Source organism: Carcharhinus amblyrhynchos, chromosome 10, assembly GCF_965287045.1.
Source record: "Carcharhinus amblyrhynchos chromosome 10, sCarAmb.v2.hapA, whole genome shotgun sequence".
Lineage (NCBI taxonomy): Eukaryota > Metazoa > Chordata > Chondrichthyes > Carcharhiniformes > Carcharhinidae > Carcharhinus > Carcharhinus amblyrhynchos.
The window spans coordinates 80,952,889-80,968,568 of NC_137333.1; the positions used below are offsets into that span (position 1 = coordinate 80,952,889).

General features: G+C 41.7%; 1 protein-coding gene across 2 annotated transcripts in view; it reads left to right on the forward strand.

Moving 5' to 3' along the window:
- nbeaa (neurobeachin a) overlaps positions 1 to 15,680 on the forward strand; it is an 825,376-nt gene that overhangs the window by 155,817 nt on the left and 653,879 nt on the right. For both annotated transcript variants that reach the window (XM_080197464.1, XM_080197465.1), the window contains exons 7-8: positions 6,090 to 6,209; positions 7,099 to 7,245. In XM_080197464.1, the coding sequence (XP_080053590.1) occupies positions 6,090 to 6,209; positions 7,099 to 7,245 (267 nt within the window). The remainder of the gene's footprint in view (positions 1 to 6,089; positions 6,210 to 7,098; positions 7,246 to 15,680) is intronic.

A 15,680-nucleotide genomic window follows, 5' to 3' on the forward strand; every position in this document is an offset into this window, starting at 1 on the left:
AAGGGAACCAACAAGAAGGAAAATATTCCTGACCTCTTGCACAGGAATGACCATTGCATCATCCTTTTGGAAACAAAGCCTATCTTCACATTGAGGGTACCTTCCATTGTGTTGTGTGGTACTAGTAAAGTGTTAAATGGGATGGATTTTGAACAGATCTTGTAACTCAAGACTGGGCAACCACAATTGTACTCGACCACAATCTGTAACCTCATGGCCTGGCGTATCCCCCATTTCTACCATTATCACCAAGCAAGGGTACTAACCTTGGCTCAGAGTGGAGCACCAAGCATACCTAACATTGGCGTATCAATCTGATGAAGCTTTAAGCAGGACTACTCGCATGCTAAACAGCTTGAGCAGCAAGTGATTTCACAATCAATGGATATGACCCAAGCTCTGCAGTCTTGCCACATTCAACCGTGAATGGTAGTGGACGATTAAACAATTCACTGGAGGAGGAGGCTCCACAAATATACCCATCCTCACTGATGGCGGAGCACAGCACATTAGGGCAAACAATAAGTCTGATACATTTGCAACAATCTTCAGCCAGAAATGCTCACTGGATGATCCAGTTTGGCCTTCTTCAGAAGTCCCTGCATCACAGATGCTAGTCTTCATCCAATTCAGTTTACTCCATGTTGTATCAAAGAATGACTGAAGGCATTGGGAGTGCAAAGGCTATGAACCCTGACAATATTCCACAATAGTACTGAAGACATGCCCCAGAACTTGCACCCTTAACAAATCTGTTACAGTATAGCTACAACAATGGCAACTACCCTGCAATGTAGAAAATTGCCCAAGTTATGTCCTGTACACAATAAGCAAGACAAATTCAACCCAGCAATTACTGCCCTATTAATCTACACTTGATTAGTAGTGAAGTGGGAGAAGGGGTCATAACCATACCATCAAGTGGCATTTTGGTTGCAGTAACCTGTTCACAGACATTCAGTTTGATTTCTACCAGGACCATTTAGCTCTGACCTCATTACAGTCTTACTCAAATGTGGACAAAAGATCTGAACTCGAGGTGCGGTGAATGTTACTGCCCTTGACGTTAAGGCTCCACTTGACCAAGTGTGGCACCATGGAGCCCTAGCAGAACTGGAGTCAATGGGAATCGGGGAGAAGGCGCTCTGCTGATTGGATCATACTTAGCACAAAGGGTAGATGGTTATGATTGTTGGAAATCAGTCATCTCAGCTCCAGGACTTAGTGCAGGAGTTCGTCCGAGTAGTGTTCTAGGCCCAATCATCTTCAGTGCTTCATCACTAATCTTCTTTCCATCATAAGGTCAGATGTTCACATGTGATTGTATAATGTCTAGCACCATTCACAGCTCATCAGATATTGAAGCAGTCCATGTCCAAATGCAGTATAGACCTGGAAAATATCCAAGCCTGCATTGACAAGTGCCGAGCAATATTCACACCACACAAATACCAGATAATGATCAGCTCCAATAAGAGCGAATCTAACTATTACCGCTTCACATTCAATAGCCATGCTACTGCTGAATCCCCCTCTCAACATCCAGGAAGGTTATCATGGATCAGAAACTGAATTGGACTAGGCATAGAAATACTGTGGCTACAAGAGCAGGTCAAAGGCTAGGATTCCTGCAACAAGTAACTAGCCTCCTGACTCCCCAAAACCTATCACAATCTACAAAGCACAAGTCAGAAACATGATGGAATCCTGTACCTTGCTTGGATGAATGCAGCGCCAACAATGTTTGAGAAGCTTGACACCATCTTGGACAAACTGCTTGATTGATACCCCATGCATAAACATTCACTCCCTCCACCACTGATGCTTTGTAACAGCAGTATGTACCATCTACAAAATGCACTGCAGGAATTCACCAACACTTCTGACACAGCTTCTTCCAAACCCATGGCCACTATCATCTGAGTGGACAAGGAAGCAGATACATCAGAACACCACCATTTGGAGGTTTCCTCAAAGTCACCCACCATCCAATCATTTCTTCACTGTCACGGTGTCCAAAATCCTGGAATTGCTTTCTTAACAATACAATGAGTGGACCTACACCATATGGACTGCAGTGATTCGAGAAAACGAAAAAGAGTGGCTAAAGTAAACATTGGTCCTTTAGAGGATAAGGAGGGGGATATAATTACTGGAAATGAGAAAATAGCTGTGGCACTGAACGGGCATTTTGTGTCAGTCTTCACAGTGGAAGACACAAATAACATGCCAAAAATTGATGAAGGTAGACTATGGCAGGTGAGGACCTAGAAACTATTATCATGAAAGAGGTAGTGTTGGGCAAATTAATGGGGGCAAAAGGTAGACAAGTCTCCTGGTCCTGATGGAATGCATTCCAGGTACTAAAAGAACATAAGAACATAAGAAATAGGAGCAGGAGTAGGCCATCTAGCCCTTCGAGCCTGCCCCGCCATTCAATAAGATCATGGCTGATCCGTCGTGGCTCAGTTCCACATTCCCGCCCTCTCCCGATAACCTTTAATCCCCTCTCTTATCAAAAACCCATCAACCCGCGTCTTAAAAATATTTAACGAGGTAGCCTCCACCACTTCAACGGGCAGAGAATTCCAGAGATTCACCACCCTTTGAGTGGAGAAGTGCCTCAACTCCGTTCTAAACCGCCGCCCCCCCCCCACCTTTATCTTGAGGCTGTGCCCCCTAGTCCTACTATCCTTTCTGAGCGGGAAGAGTCTCTCCACCTCTATCCTATCCATCCCATTCATCATCTTATACGTCTCAATGAGATCTCCCCTCATTCTTCTGAACTCTAACGAGTACAAGCCTCGTTTATTCAGCCTCTCCTCATAGCTCAACCCCCTCAACTCCGGCATCAGCCTAGTAAACCTCCTCTGCACTCCCTCCAAGGCCAAAATATCCTTGCGTAAGTACGGCGCCCAAAACTGCACACAGTACTCCAGTTGCGGCCTCACCAATGCCCTGTATAGCCACAGCAAGACCTCCCTACTTTTATATTCAATCCCCCTCGCTATGAAGGCCAGCATCCCATGTGCCTTCCTGACCACCTGCTGCACCTGCAAGCTGGGTTTTTGCGACTCATGCACAAGGACCCCGAGGTCCCTCTGCATCGTCGCCTGCTGCAGTTTTTCGCCACGTAAGTAAGAATCCTTCCTACCATTCTTCCTACCAAAGTGGACCACCTCACACTTGCCAACATTAAATTCAATTTGCCAGTTCCTGGCCCATTCGCCCAGCCTATCTAGATCCTTCTGCAGACTCTCCACACCCTCCGCACAATTTGCCGTTCCACCAATCTTGGTGTCATCAGCAAATTTCGACACCACACACTCGGTTCCCTCCTCCAGATCATCTATATAAATGGTAAATAGCTGAGGCCCCAGCACCGACCCCTGGGGCACTCCACTAGTCACCATCCGCCAATCCGAATAGCACCCGTTGACCCCCACTCTCTGCCTCCTATTTGACAACCAATCCTCTATCCACGCTAACACCCTACCCCCAACTCCATGTCCCCTGACCTTCTGCAATAACCTCTTGTGAGGTACCTTGTCAAACGCCTTCTGAAAATCAAGAAAGACCACATCCACCGGCTCTCCTCTATCCACCGCCTTAGACACATCCTCATAAGAAATAGCAAATGCACTAGTGGTAATTTACCAAAATTCACTGGACTCCGGGCTGGTTCTTGCAGATAGAAAAACTGCAGATGTGATGCCACTCTTTTAAAAAAAGGAGGTAGACGAAAGGCTGGTTAGCTTAACTTCTGTAGTAGGGAAAATGCTTGAATCTATCATCAAAGAAGAAATAGCGAGACATCTGGATATAAATTGTAAAACGCAACATAAAGGGAAGGCCATGTTTGACTAATTTGATGGAATTCTTTGGGAACTTTCACGTGTGCAGTGGACAACGGGGAACCTGTGGATGTGGTGTATCTGGATTTCCAGAAGGCATTTGACAAGGTGCCGCACCAAAACTTTCTGCATAAGATAAAGGTGCACGCTGTTACGGGTAATGTATTAGCATGGATAGAGGATTGGCTAACTAACAAAAAGCAAAGAATGGGGGTAAATGGGTGTTTTTCTGGTTGGCAATCGGTGATTAGTGGTGCTCCTCAGGGATCACTGTTGGGACTGCAATTATTTATGATTTACATAAATGATTTGGAGTTGGGGACCAAGTGCGGTGTGTCAAAATTCGCAGATGACACTATGATGAGTGACAGAACAAAGTGTGCAGAGATGCTGAAAGTCTGCAAAGGGATCCAGATAGTGTAAGTGAGTGGGCAAGGATCTGGCAGATAGAGTACAATGTTGGTAAATGTGAGGTCATCCATTTTGGTAGAACAACAGCAAAATGGACTATTATTTAAATGGTAAAAAATTGCAGCATGCTGCTGTGCAGAGGGATCTAGGTGTCCTTGTGCAAGAATCACAAGGAGTTGGTTTGCAGGTGCAGCAGGTAATTAAGAAGGCAAATGGAATTTTGTCCTTCATTGCTAGAGGAATGGAGTTTAAAGACAGCGAGGCTATGTTGCAACTGTATAAGGTACTGATGAGGTCACACCTGGAGTATTATGTACAGTTTTGGTCTCCCTACTTGAGAAAGGATATACTGGCACTGGAGGGGGAGCAGAGGAGATTCACTAGGTTGATTCTGGAGTTGAGAGGATTGGCTTATGAGGAAACATTGAGTAGACTGGGGCTATACTCTTTGGAATTCAGAAGAATGAAGGGAAACATTATAGAAACATAAGATTATGAAGGGAATAGATAAGATAGAAGTCGGGTAGTTGTTTCCACTGGCAGGTGAAACTAGAACTAGGGGCATAGCCTCAAAATAAGGGGAAGCAGATTCAGGACTGAGTTGAGGAGGAACTGCCCAATGAAGTAGTTGAGGCTACCTCATTGAATGTTTTTAATGCAAGGATAGATACATTTTTGAACAGTAAAGGAATTAAGGGTTATGGTGAATGGGCATGTAAGTGGAGCTGAGTCCACAAGAAGATCAGCCATGATCTTATTGAATGGCAGAGCAGGCTCAAGGGGCCAGTTGGCCTACTCCCGCTCCTAGTTCTTATGTTCTTATGAGAAGGCTGCTAACCATCCCCTGGAGTGCAATTGGGAATGGACAAGAAATGCTATCCTAGCCAGCGAAGTCTACACCCTATGTTTTCTACATTATTAAAGTATTTCATTGTTTGTAAAACCAAATGCCAGGAGAGGCACTGTGACTACAATTTATACGCTATTGAAATGACTGGGTTCAAGCTAATGTGTGATCATATAGAGCAAGTTTTCAAAGCTGAATACCCACAGTCTGGTTCTCCTTAACAGCATATGAAGTAACCAAAAGAACAAGCAAAATTCTGTTTATAATAAGATAACAAAATGTTGCAGATGCTGGAATCTGAAATAATAATAGATCATGTGAGAAAACCCAATCAGGTCTGCCAACACATCCATCAGGAGAGAACCAGTTGATGTTGCAAGTCATAGACCATTTGACAGAACTAAAAGGAAGCAGAATGCTAGAACAAAGGAAATTGTGAAAAAATAGCAACTTTAAGACAAAGGGCTTGGTTGGAGGGGAGGAAGGAGATGTTTTGCTTTGACTTCAATGTATGGAATATTTAAAAAAAAAGGCAAGGGGGTTTAAGATGGAAGAGAAAGTTCAAAATCTAAAGTTGTCAATCTCAACTTTGAGTCCCGAGGCCTGCAACATGCCAAACTGGAAGATGAGATGCTACTTCTCCAGGCTTCACTGGGCTATAAGACATAGAAGCAGAATTAGAGCATTTGGCTCATCAAGTCTCCTCTGCCATTCAATCATGTTTGATATTTTTCTCATTCCCATTCTCCTGTGTTTTCCCCATAACCTCTGATCCCCTTATTAATCAAGAGCTGAATCATTGCAGCAGGCCAAGGATGGACTCTGCTTACGTTTGCTATTGAAAAAAATCAGTGTTTATTTTCAACTGACTGCTTTACCTGATAACACATTAAAATTAATAGACTGTATGTTTGGACCATGCAGATGTCAGATATCATTAATATTGATGGTAAAAGTATATTTTGTATATTTTTCAGTGGTATATGATCAGCATTGTGCATATCTACAATCGCTGGAGAAATAGTGAAATTCGTTGTTATGTCAATGGTCAGCTGGTTTCTTATGGAGATATGGCTTGGCATGTCAACACTAATGATGTAAGTTCAATGTAGGTTAGTGGAAAAATAAATGTGTTGAATAACGATTTATTTGAACAGGTGCTAATTAAAATGAGGGACCACAATGTATCAAACTTCTTATATTTATCGCATTTCCGCTTGTTAGTGTTTCCAGAAGGAATTTTATAATACCAAATCTCTCAACGAACCTTTTTACTTTTTTTGACAAAGGAATGTAAAGTGATCATGTGTAATGCAGTTATTTACATACTTTGATGCCTGAGGTATAGCTCATTGCACCAATGCTGTTGATTAAAGGGGGTCAAGAGTTTTGAATCAACTCTGAATGATGGTGCAGAGATGATTTACCAAAATTGCCCCAAATATAGGCAACTTTAGTTCTGTGGAGTGATGAAGGAGACCGGAATTATTTTTATACCTATACGCAATCAAAGGGATTTCAATAGCATAAGTAAAGAGAAAATATTTCCACTGGCAGGAAAGATCAAAAATCAGAGGATCTAGATTTAAAGTAACTGGCAAAGTAATGAGAGGGAAATGAAGGTTATTTTTACGTTGAGTTATGATCTGGGATGCACTATCTGAATGAGTGGGAGAAACACTTATCAGCAACTTTTCAAAGGAAATTGGATGCTTTCTTTAAAAAAAAGTTGTGGTGCTGAGAATAAAGAACAGTGGAGAACACCAATTGGATAACTCTTTCAGAAAGAATTAGCATAGGCTTGATGGTGCAAAGGCCTCCACTTGTGCTGTAAATTCTCTGATTCTGAGCTGCAGTCTCTTAATTCTGCAGGAAAATGTTTGTTTTCACTGCTTTTCAATGTCATCTGATAAATTAAAGTTAAATTCAGTGTTCAAAATGCATTATTAAGCATTCATCATTATATTATTGGTTTTCTTTGTGTAGAGTTTTGACAAATGCTTCCTGGGCTCATCAGAAACTGCGGATGCAAATAGAGTATTCTGTGGCCAGCTTGGAGCTGTATATGTGTTCACTGAAGCACTTAACCCAGCACAGATATTTGCAATACATCAGTTAGGACCTGGATACAAGGTATGCCTTTATGGTTTAGTGGAAGGCGAGTCTTTATTGTGTAATGATTATCTGTATGTGCAAGATATTTACTGAAATTTGAACTTGGAATTTATGATTATGATACTATATGTACAAGCTCGTGTGAGGATATTTGTCCTGTCTTATGAATTTAGTGTCCCTCCATCAGGGTTTTTGTATCTCGTTTATAGAGGTTTTTGCATTAACTACCTTAGTCAGAAGTATACACTTGCTCTTTGCATGAAGAAATTCTTCATTCAGTCTGTCCTTATCTTTAAATCACCAGGATTAACCTGGACATGTTGTTCTTTTCTTCTATGTTAATGTGGCACTCTGGATTAACTATATCTATGCCTTAGTATCTTGCATTCTTCTGTAAAGGTGCAGCAGAACATCTGTTTCCAATGATAAATAACTCCAGTTTCTCCATCCTTTCTGCACATATTAATCTGTTGATACTAAGGAGTTTTTGTACTTGACTGGAACTTTATTGCTATTCGCACTGCATTAATGGCATGCATCATTATTTCATGTTAGAAGGAAATAATGAGTTACCACATTGTTTATGCTATGCCATACTTTATTGAAATGTTTGTACTACTTTGCTGATACTCTTACTGATGAAAAGTTCATTATCTTTTTCTGACCGCCATTGCAATCAGTGATGATTTACACCTGTATTCTCGTTGATGGAAAAATGTTGTAGGTGGCTGGTATTGATGTAATTCATAACATTCACATGATCCTGAGAAGACAATAAAGACAAAAGACAAAAATATTGAATGGCCTTATCTCTGTAGCATAAAAATTTGTGACAGACTTTTTGGGTTTTTTTTCACTTTTGGTAGGCTTGCTGGGTTTGTCTCCTATGAATGACTTAAGACCCTCACTCCTCTGTGCTCAGGTGAAAGAATTGTAGTAGCCTACCAACTGAGCTTTCCACTGTTCTTAACTATTGTGTGAGACCTAGAAGAGGGCAAAGGAAGGATGTGCCATAGAAATTGCTTCCATAAAATTGCGATAATGTAATCACACTCTCCCTTCTCTGCATTTTATTTATTTCTTATACTGTTTTCAGTAAAGCTTTTTTTGTCCTTGACCTTCTGAATTTCCTATTCATGCACTGAATTTAATTATACTTATTGGCCACTGCTTTTAGGTTGCCTACTTAATATGCCTCTTACTGCATGATAGAACCTAATTGTGTATAATTTATATTAATGATTTGGATGAGAATACAGGAGACATGTTAGTAATTTTGCAGATGACACTAAGTTTGGTGGCATAGTGGACAGTGAAGAAAGTTATCTCCAGTTGCAACAGGATCTTGACCAATTGGGCCAGTGGGCTGACGAATGGCAGATGGAGTTTAATTTAGACAAATGCAAGGCGATGCATTTTGGTAGATTGAACCAGGGCAGGACTTACTCAGTTAATGGTAGGGAATTGGGGAGAGTTACAGAACAAAGATCTAGGGGTACAGGTTCAAAACTCCTTGAAATTGGAGTCACAGGTGGACAGAGTGATGAAGAAGGCATTCAGCATGCTTGGTTTCATCAGTCAGAACATTGAATACAGAAGTTGGGACATCTTGTTGAAGACATTGGTAAGGCCACACTTGGAATACTGTGTGCAATTCTGGTCATCTTATTATAGAAGGGATATTATTAAACTAGAAAGAGTGCAGAAAAGATTTACTAGGATGCTACTGGGACTTGATGGATTGAGTTATAAGGAGAGGCTAAATAGACTGAGACTTTTTTCTCTGGAGTTTAGGAGGCTGAGGGGTGATCTTATAGAGGTCCACAAAATAAATCGGCTAGACAGTCAATATCTTTTCCCAAAGGTAGGGGAGTCTAAAACTAGAGGGCAAAGATTTAAGGTGAGGGAAGAGATACAAAAGAGGCAAGAGCGACTATTTTTTCCACACACATGGTGGTGAGTGTCTGGAACAAGCTGCCAGAGGTAGTAGTAGAGGCAGGTACAATTTTGTCTTTCAAAGCATTTAGATAGTTACATAGGTACGATGGGTATAGAGGGATATGGGCCAAAATCTGGCAATTGGGATTAGCTTAGAGGTTTAAAAAAACAGTGGCATGGATAAATTGGGCTGACGGGCCTGTTTCCATGCTGTAAGACTTCTATGACTGCAACAGGAACATAATATGGAGAAAAAATAGTCCTGAACACATTGCAAGAAATATTTTCTCAAGACTTCCCACTTGGCAGGAAAGCAAGCATTCAGAGCAGGAGCAGTTAAAGCAGTGAGTGTTCAGAGCAGGACCCCTTAAAATGGCGGGAGTTCATAGTGGGACATGTTAAAACAACAAACAACAGTCTGAGTTCAGGGTTGAGGTGGGGAAAATAAATCAAAGTGTGACATCACTGGGAAACAGGTAAGCAATTGGTTGTTGAGTGTTTTCTTTATTTATCTTCCAGAGCTAGTGTAAGCTATTAGTAATTGTAAGGTTTCACTAGTAGTAAGCCATACTAGTGGTAATAAAGATTATTGGTAGTATTTGTGCTTATTCATTAAAGTAATTTACAGTACAGATTTCAGGGCAGCTGATATGCTTTGACTGCAGAATGTGGGAGCTCCTGGATGCCAGTGTGATCCAGGGCAAAACATGTCTGTAGTTAGTGTCTGTGGCTTGAGGGGCTTTAGCTCAAAGTCACTGTGCTGGAGACTGAACTGCAGACAGGGTGGGAGATGGGAAAAAGTTACCTAAACACTTGAATCTTGGATTTTGGAGAAGTGTAGGAGGATTGGGAAACCGCCAATGTGATATCCCTGTTCAAAAAGGGAGGGAGGCAAAATGCATGTAACTGTAGGTTGGAACTGATTAAGGGAGTAATAGCATCACATTTGGAAAATTATCTAATCAAGCAGAGTCAGCATGGCTTCATGAAAGTGAAAGTGTGTCTAACAAATGTGAGATTTGAGGAAATCTCAGCCAGAGTGGATAGAAGGGAACTAGTTGCTGTGTTTTATTTGGACTTCCAAATGGTGTTCGATAAGGTACCTCAAACGGTTAAGTCATCAGCTAAGAGCCCGTAGTGTTGGAGATAATATATTGGAATGAATAAAGAATTAGCTAATGAGCCAAAACATAAGTGATGATAAGGAGTTCTTATTCAGGTTCGTGACCTGTAACTAGTGGGATTTCACAGGCATAAGTGCTATGATTGCAACTGTTTACAATTTATATTAATGACTGGAAGGAAGTGAATGTACTGTATCAGTATTTATTTGCAGATGATGATTGGTGGAAAGGCAAATTGCATGAGGGGTACAAACAGTTAGAAATATTGATAGCCTAAGTAAATGAGCAAAAAAAAACCAATCCTTCAGTACATTACAACCAATGCATCTGCCATCTCTAGCAACTTATTTTAGGATCCAAGTATGCAAGCCATCAGAGCCATGGGCACTAGCTGCCTTTAGCCCCATTAGGTTTTAAAGTATTTCTCTCGTGATGGAGATGGTGCTTTTAGTGTTAAAAAGATGTTTGAAGTATCTTCCACCATAAAGACTGATACAAAATAGCTGTTGACCTCCTCTGCCATTTCCTTGGTCCCCTGAACCATCTCCACAGATTCATTTTCTAAGGGGCCTACGTTTATTTCGACCACTCTTTTTATATTCCTTATGTTAGGGACCAGATTAGAAACTTTGGTGTTTTATGAAGTTAGAATAGACTAACTATTTTTGATTTTGGCATTAGTGTGAGCAGGAAGTGTTTCACTCCAGGTATGATTCTACTGACCCACTAGAAGCTTTTATTATAACAAACCTTGGTTTAACAATACAGTTTAACTATCAAAAGAATTAAGAACTTTTATCAATTGCAATACATAAACATGACAAGGTATAATCCTTAATTGCTTGCTATCTATTAGTTCTAATTTAAGCAATATTCCTTATATACTCAAGCCCCTCTTTAGAATCGGTTAGTAAAACCCAATAGACGTATGCAAGTTGCCAGTCTTCAAGCCTTTTAACACCTCTGGATAGAGATAGGGAAAGACACCTGTCTTCTGAGTCAAACAGCAGACTTCAGAAAGACCTGTCTTCAAACAGAACTTGATAGAAAGCAACCCTTGCAGACATCTGGAGAGAGATACTCATTTTCTAGTAGCTCCCAAACTTCATTTTCCAGAGAGAGAATGAGAAAGAACTGCTGCTCCTTTTCAAATTGAAACAGCAACAGCCTGCTCAACTCTAAGTGTAGCTCCATCCATTTTCTTGACTACTTGTCAATCAACCACCAGCTCTACTGAAACCTCGGGGGGGAAACCCAGAAGTATCAAAATGCATAATCTCAGATTAAAACAAACACCAACTAGGAGCAATTATTCTTCTGCATGCTCAACATGTGGGCTGCCAGTTGCAGACAATTAGCACTGTAATCAGAGCTGAAGTTTAAAATATTCCCTTAAACATGACAAACTTGCTTCTCAAAGACACAGTATTGTCATAGTCACTCGTTTACTCAGTATTTTCTGTCCTATTTTTAGTCCTCCTTTGCTGAATTCATCTTAATCTTCAGGGCTACCATTGACATTTGTCTCCTTATATGCTTATTCTATCAAATTAATACTCTGCTTAACTTATTTGGTTAGCCATGGTTGGTTCATCCCGATACTCTATCCTCCTTACTGGGATATATTTTTGCTGAGTGTCATGCAAAAGAGCACACCTCAAATACTTGCCACTGCTTCCTTAATGTCTTTTCAGCTGAACTTCCCACCCAGTCCACTTTAGATAACTCTATCCTCATTTCAGTGTACTTCCCTTTAACTTAAACAGTTGTTTTTGACACGAGTTTCTCAAACTGAATATTAATTTCTATATTTTAGCAGATCCAAGATAGCTTATTCCCTGGTTGGCTCCATGCCATATTGCTCTAGGAGCCTATCCCCAATGCACTGTGAATTTTTCATAGCTACCATTTCTAACTTGATTAACCCCAATCAAAAAGATTAAAGTCACCTTTTTTTTTCACATGCTCCCATTATTTATTGATTTATACCCTTTCCTATAATGTGCTACAGTTTGGAGGGTTTGAGAGACTACTACCAATGTCTTTTTCCTTCCTATTTTATTTACCTCCACCCAAATTGACTTTTAATCATCTAAGCCTAGATAATCAGTTATCATTGTTTCAATTGTTTAACAGTGCTACTCCATTTTCTTCCCTCCTGTCTTTCCAAAGTCAAATATCCTGAATGTTTAGTTCCCAGTTTTAAATTTTTAACCATGTCTCCATAATGACTAGGTGATCATGTCAGTTTACCTCTTTGTGCCTTCAGTTCATTTACATTATTCCAAATGCTGCTTCTGTGAAGTTACACAGCATTTTGGTTTGCATTTTTGCCGTTTTTAATAATCCTAGCTTTTCTTTGTACTGTAGTCCTATTTGCCTGTTGCCCTTTTTTGCCTTGTCGACTGTTCTTTCATTACTGTCCTTGTTTCTCGTTCCCTTGACACTCTGCTTCGGTTACCAGCATCATCATTCTAGTTTAAACTCTTGCTAACCACAATAGTAAATACTTGCCTTTGGCATCAGTCCTGGTCCTGTCCAGGTGTAACCCATCCAATTTGTACTGGTCTCACCTTCCCCAGAACCAGTCCTAGTGTCCCAGGAACCTGAAACCTTTCCAGCCGTGTATGATCTGATATATCCTCCTATTTCTACCTTTGAACATAAGAACATAAGAAATAGGAGCAGGAGTAGGCCATCTAGCCCCTCGAGCCCGCCCCGCCATTCAATAAGATCATGGTTGATCTGTCGTGGCTCAGTTCCACATTCCCGCCCTCTCCCCATAACCCTTAATCCCCTTGCCTATCAAAAACCTATCAACCCGCGTCTTAAAAATATTGAGCGAGGCAGCCTCCACCACTTCAACGGGCAGAGAATTCCAGAGATTCACCACGCTTTGAGTGAAGAAGTTCCTCCTCAACTCCATTCTAAACTGCCCCCCCTTTATCCTGAGGCTGTGCCCTCTAGTCCTACTGCCCTTTCTGAGCGGGAAGAGCCTCTCCACCTCTATCCTATCCATCCCATTCAACATCTTATACGTCTTAATGAGATCTCCTCTCATTCTTCTAAACTCTAACGAGTACAAGCCTCGTTTATTCAGCCTCTCCTCAACTCCGGTATCAGCCTAGTAAACCTCCTGTGCACTCCCTCCAAGGCCAAAATATCCTTGCGCAAGTGCAGCGACCAAAACTGCACACAGTACTTCAGCTGCGGCCTCACCAGTGCCCTATACAGCTGCAGCAAGACCTCCCTACTTTTATATTCAATCCCCCTTGCTATGAAGGCCAGCATCCCATTCGCCTTCCTGACCACCTGCAGGCTGGGTTTTTGCGACTCATGCACAAGGACCCTGAGGTCCCTCTGCACCGTCGCCTGCTGCAGTTTTTCGCCATGTAAGTAATAGTCCTTCCTACCATTATTCCTACCAAAGTGGACAACCTCACATTTGCCAACATTAAATTTCAGCAAGTGGCACTGGTAGAATCCTGAGATCACTATCTTTCAGTTTAGTTGCTCATGCCCTACATTGCTTTAGGATCTCATTTTTTTCAGCTTATGGCATTGGCACCAATGGCTGTTCATCCTCCCCATCCAGAATGTCTTGTAACCACTCTGACACACAGAGGCAATGTACAATCCTGGAGCCTTATTTACAGCTACAATACCTATTCCCCTTACAGTCAAATTTCCTATAACTATCACATATCCATACCTTCTCCTCCTCTGACATACAATGGATTCAACTGTGGTGCAACAAATTAGGCTGTTACTGCTCTCCACAGAGATAATTCTCCCCAACAGTATTCAAAGCGGTATGTCTGCTTTACAGGGGGGTTCTTGCACTCCTTGCCTAGTGGTCTTACTCTTTCTGGTGGAGACCCAGTTTCTTCCTGCAATGTGACCATTTCTCTGTGCTAGCCTCAATACTCTAAGCTTCACAGTGCTCCACAGTGTCCTCAGCCACTGCTTCATTCCCAAAATCCAGGTTTCCTGTAGTTGCAGCTGGAGATAGTTCCTGTACATATATTGGCTCCGGGCAGTGTCAATATGCCTTGCTTCCCACAAAGTAGGAGGAGCAAACCATGGCTTTGAGCTTTCCTGCCATAACCCCATTTGCTCCTTTTAAAGTTTCACACTGTCTGACCGCCACGGCTCTGTACTACAGCGTTACATAAAGTCCCTCTTTTATTTAATGTTCCAAGTTCCCCAAGACCTGCTTTCTAATTTAAAGAGCCAAAGTACCCACCAATCAGAGAAAAGAAGGGACTGATCACCTCCTCCCTCTTTCACTGAGCACAAGCTGCACATTAATACAGCATTGAAGGAGCTGTTTCTTGTGGCCCCTAATTCATGGTATCTGATACTGGATCAAACAGTGCAGAAGGGACCCTTCAGCCTATCGAGTCTACACCAACACATCAGAAAAACCTGAACTGTCAGCACTTAGCCTGTAACCTGAATGTTACGATTATGCCAAGTGTTCATCCAGATACTTTTTAAAGGATGTGAGGCAATCCACCTTTACCATCTTCCCAGACTGTCACCTCTCTAGGTAATAAAGTTTTTCCTCACATCCCCTCCCAAACCTCAAAGGTCTGTCCTCTCATGACTGCCCCTTCAGCTAAGGGGAACAGTTATTCCTTATCCACTCTGTCTCTCAATCTTGTACACCTCAATCAGATCACCCCCATCCGTCTTCTCTGCTCCAATGAAAACAATCCAAACTTAATTAACTAGCTGCAGCTAAGAGCATGTAAACTCCAGTTTTAAAGCTGCAATCATCCAATCAAAAAAGCAACTTGCAGTTAATTGCTATATTAAAGATCAAACTAGATTTTAGATTGAAATTGGCCCTTAAATTAATTATTCCTTGAACCTTACCCCTTGAGACTTCTTGTTTCACCAAACTTCAGCTGCATTCTGATACAAGGCAGCACTCTAGTGCAAACAAAATAATACCATTTATATAGATGATCTGGAGGAGGGAACCGAGTGTAGGGTGTCGAAATTTGCTGATGACACCAAGATTGGGGGAAAGGCAAATTGTGTGGAGGGTGTGGAGAGTCTGCAGAAGGATCTGGATAGGCTGGGCGAATGGGCCAGGAAATGGGAAATGGAATTTAATGTTGGCAAGTGTGAGGTGGTCCACTTTGGTATGAAGAATGGTAGGAAGGACTATTACTTACGTGGCGAAAAACTGCAGCAGGCGACGGTGCAGAGGGACCTCGGGGTCCTTGTGCATGAGTCGCAAAAAACCCAGCTTGCAGGTGCAGCAGGTGGTCAGGAAGGCAAATGGGATGCTGGCCTTCATAGCGAGGGGGATTGAATATAAAAGTAGGGAGGTCTTGCTGCAGCTGTATAGGGCATTGGTGAGGCCGCAGCTGGAGTACT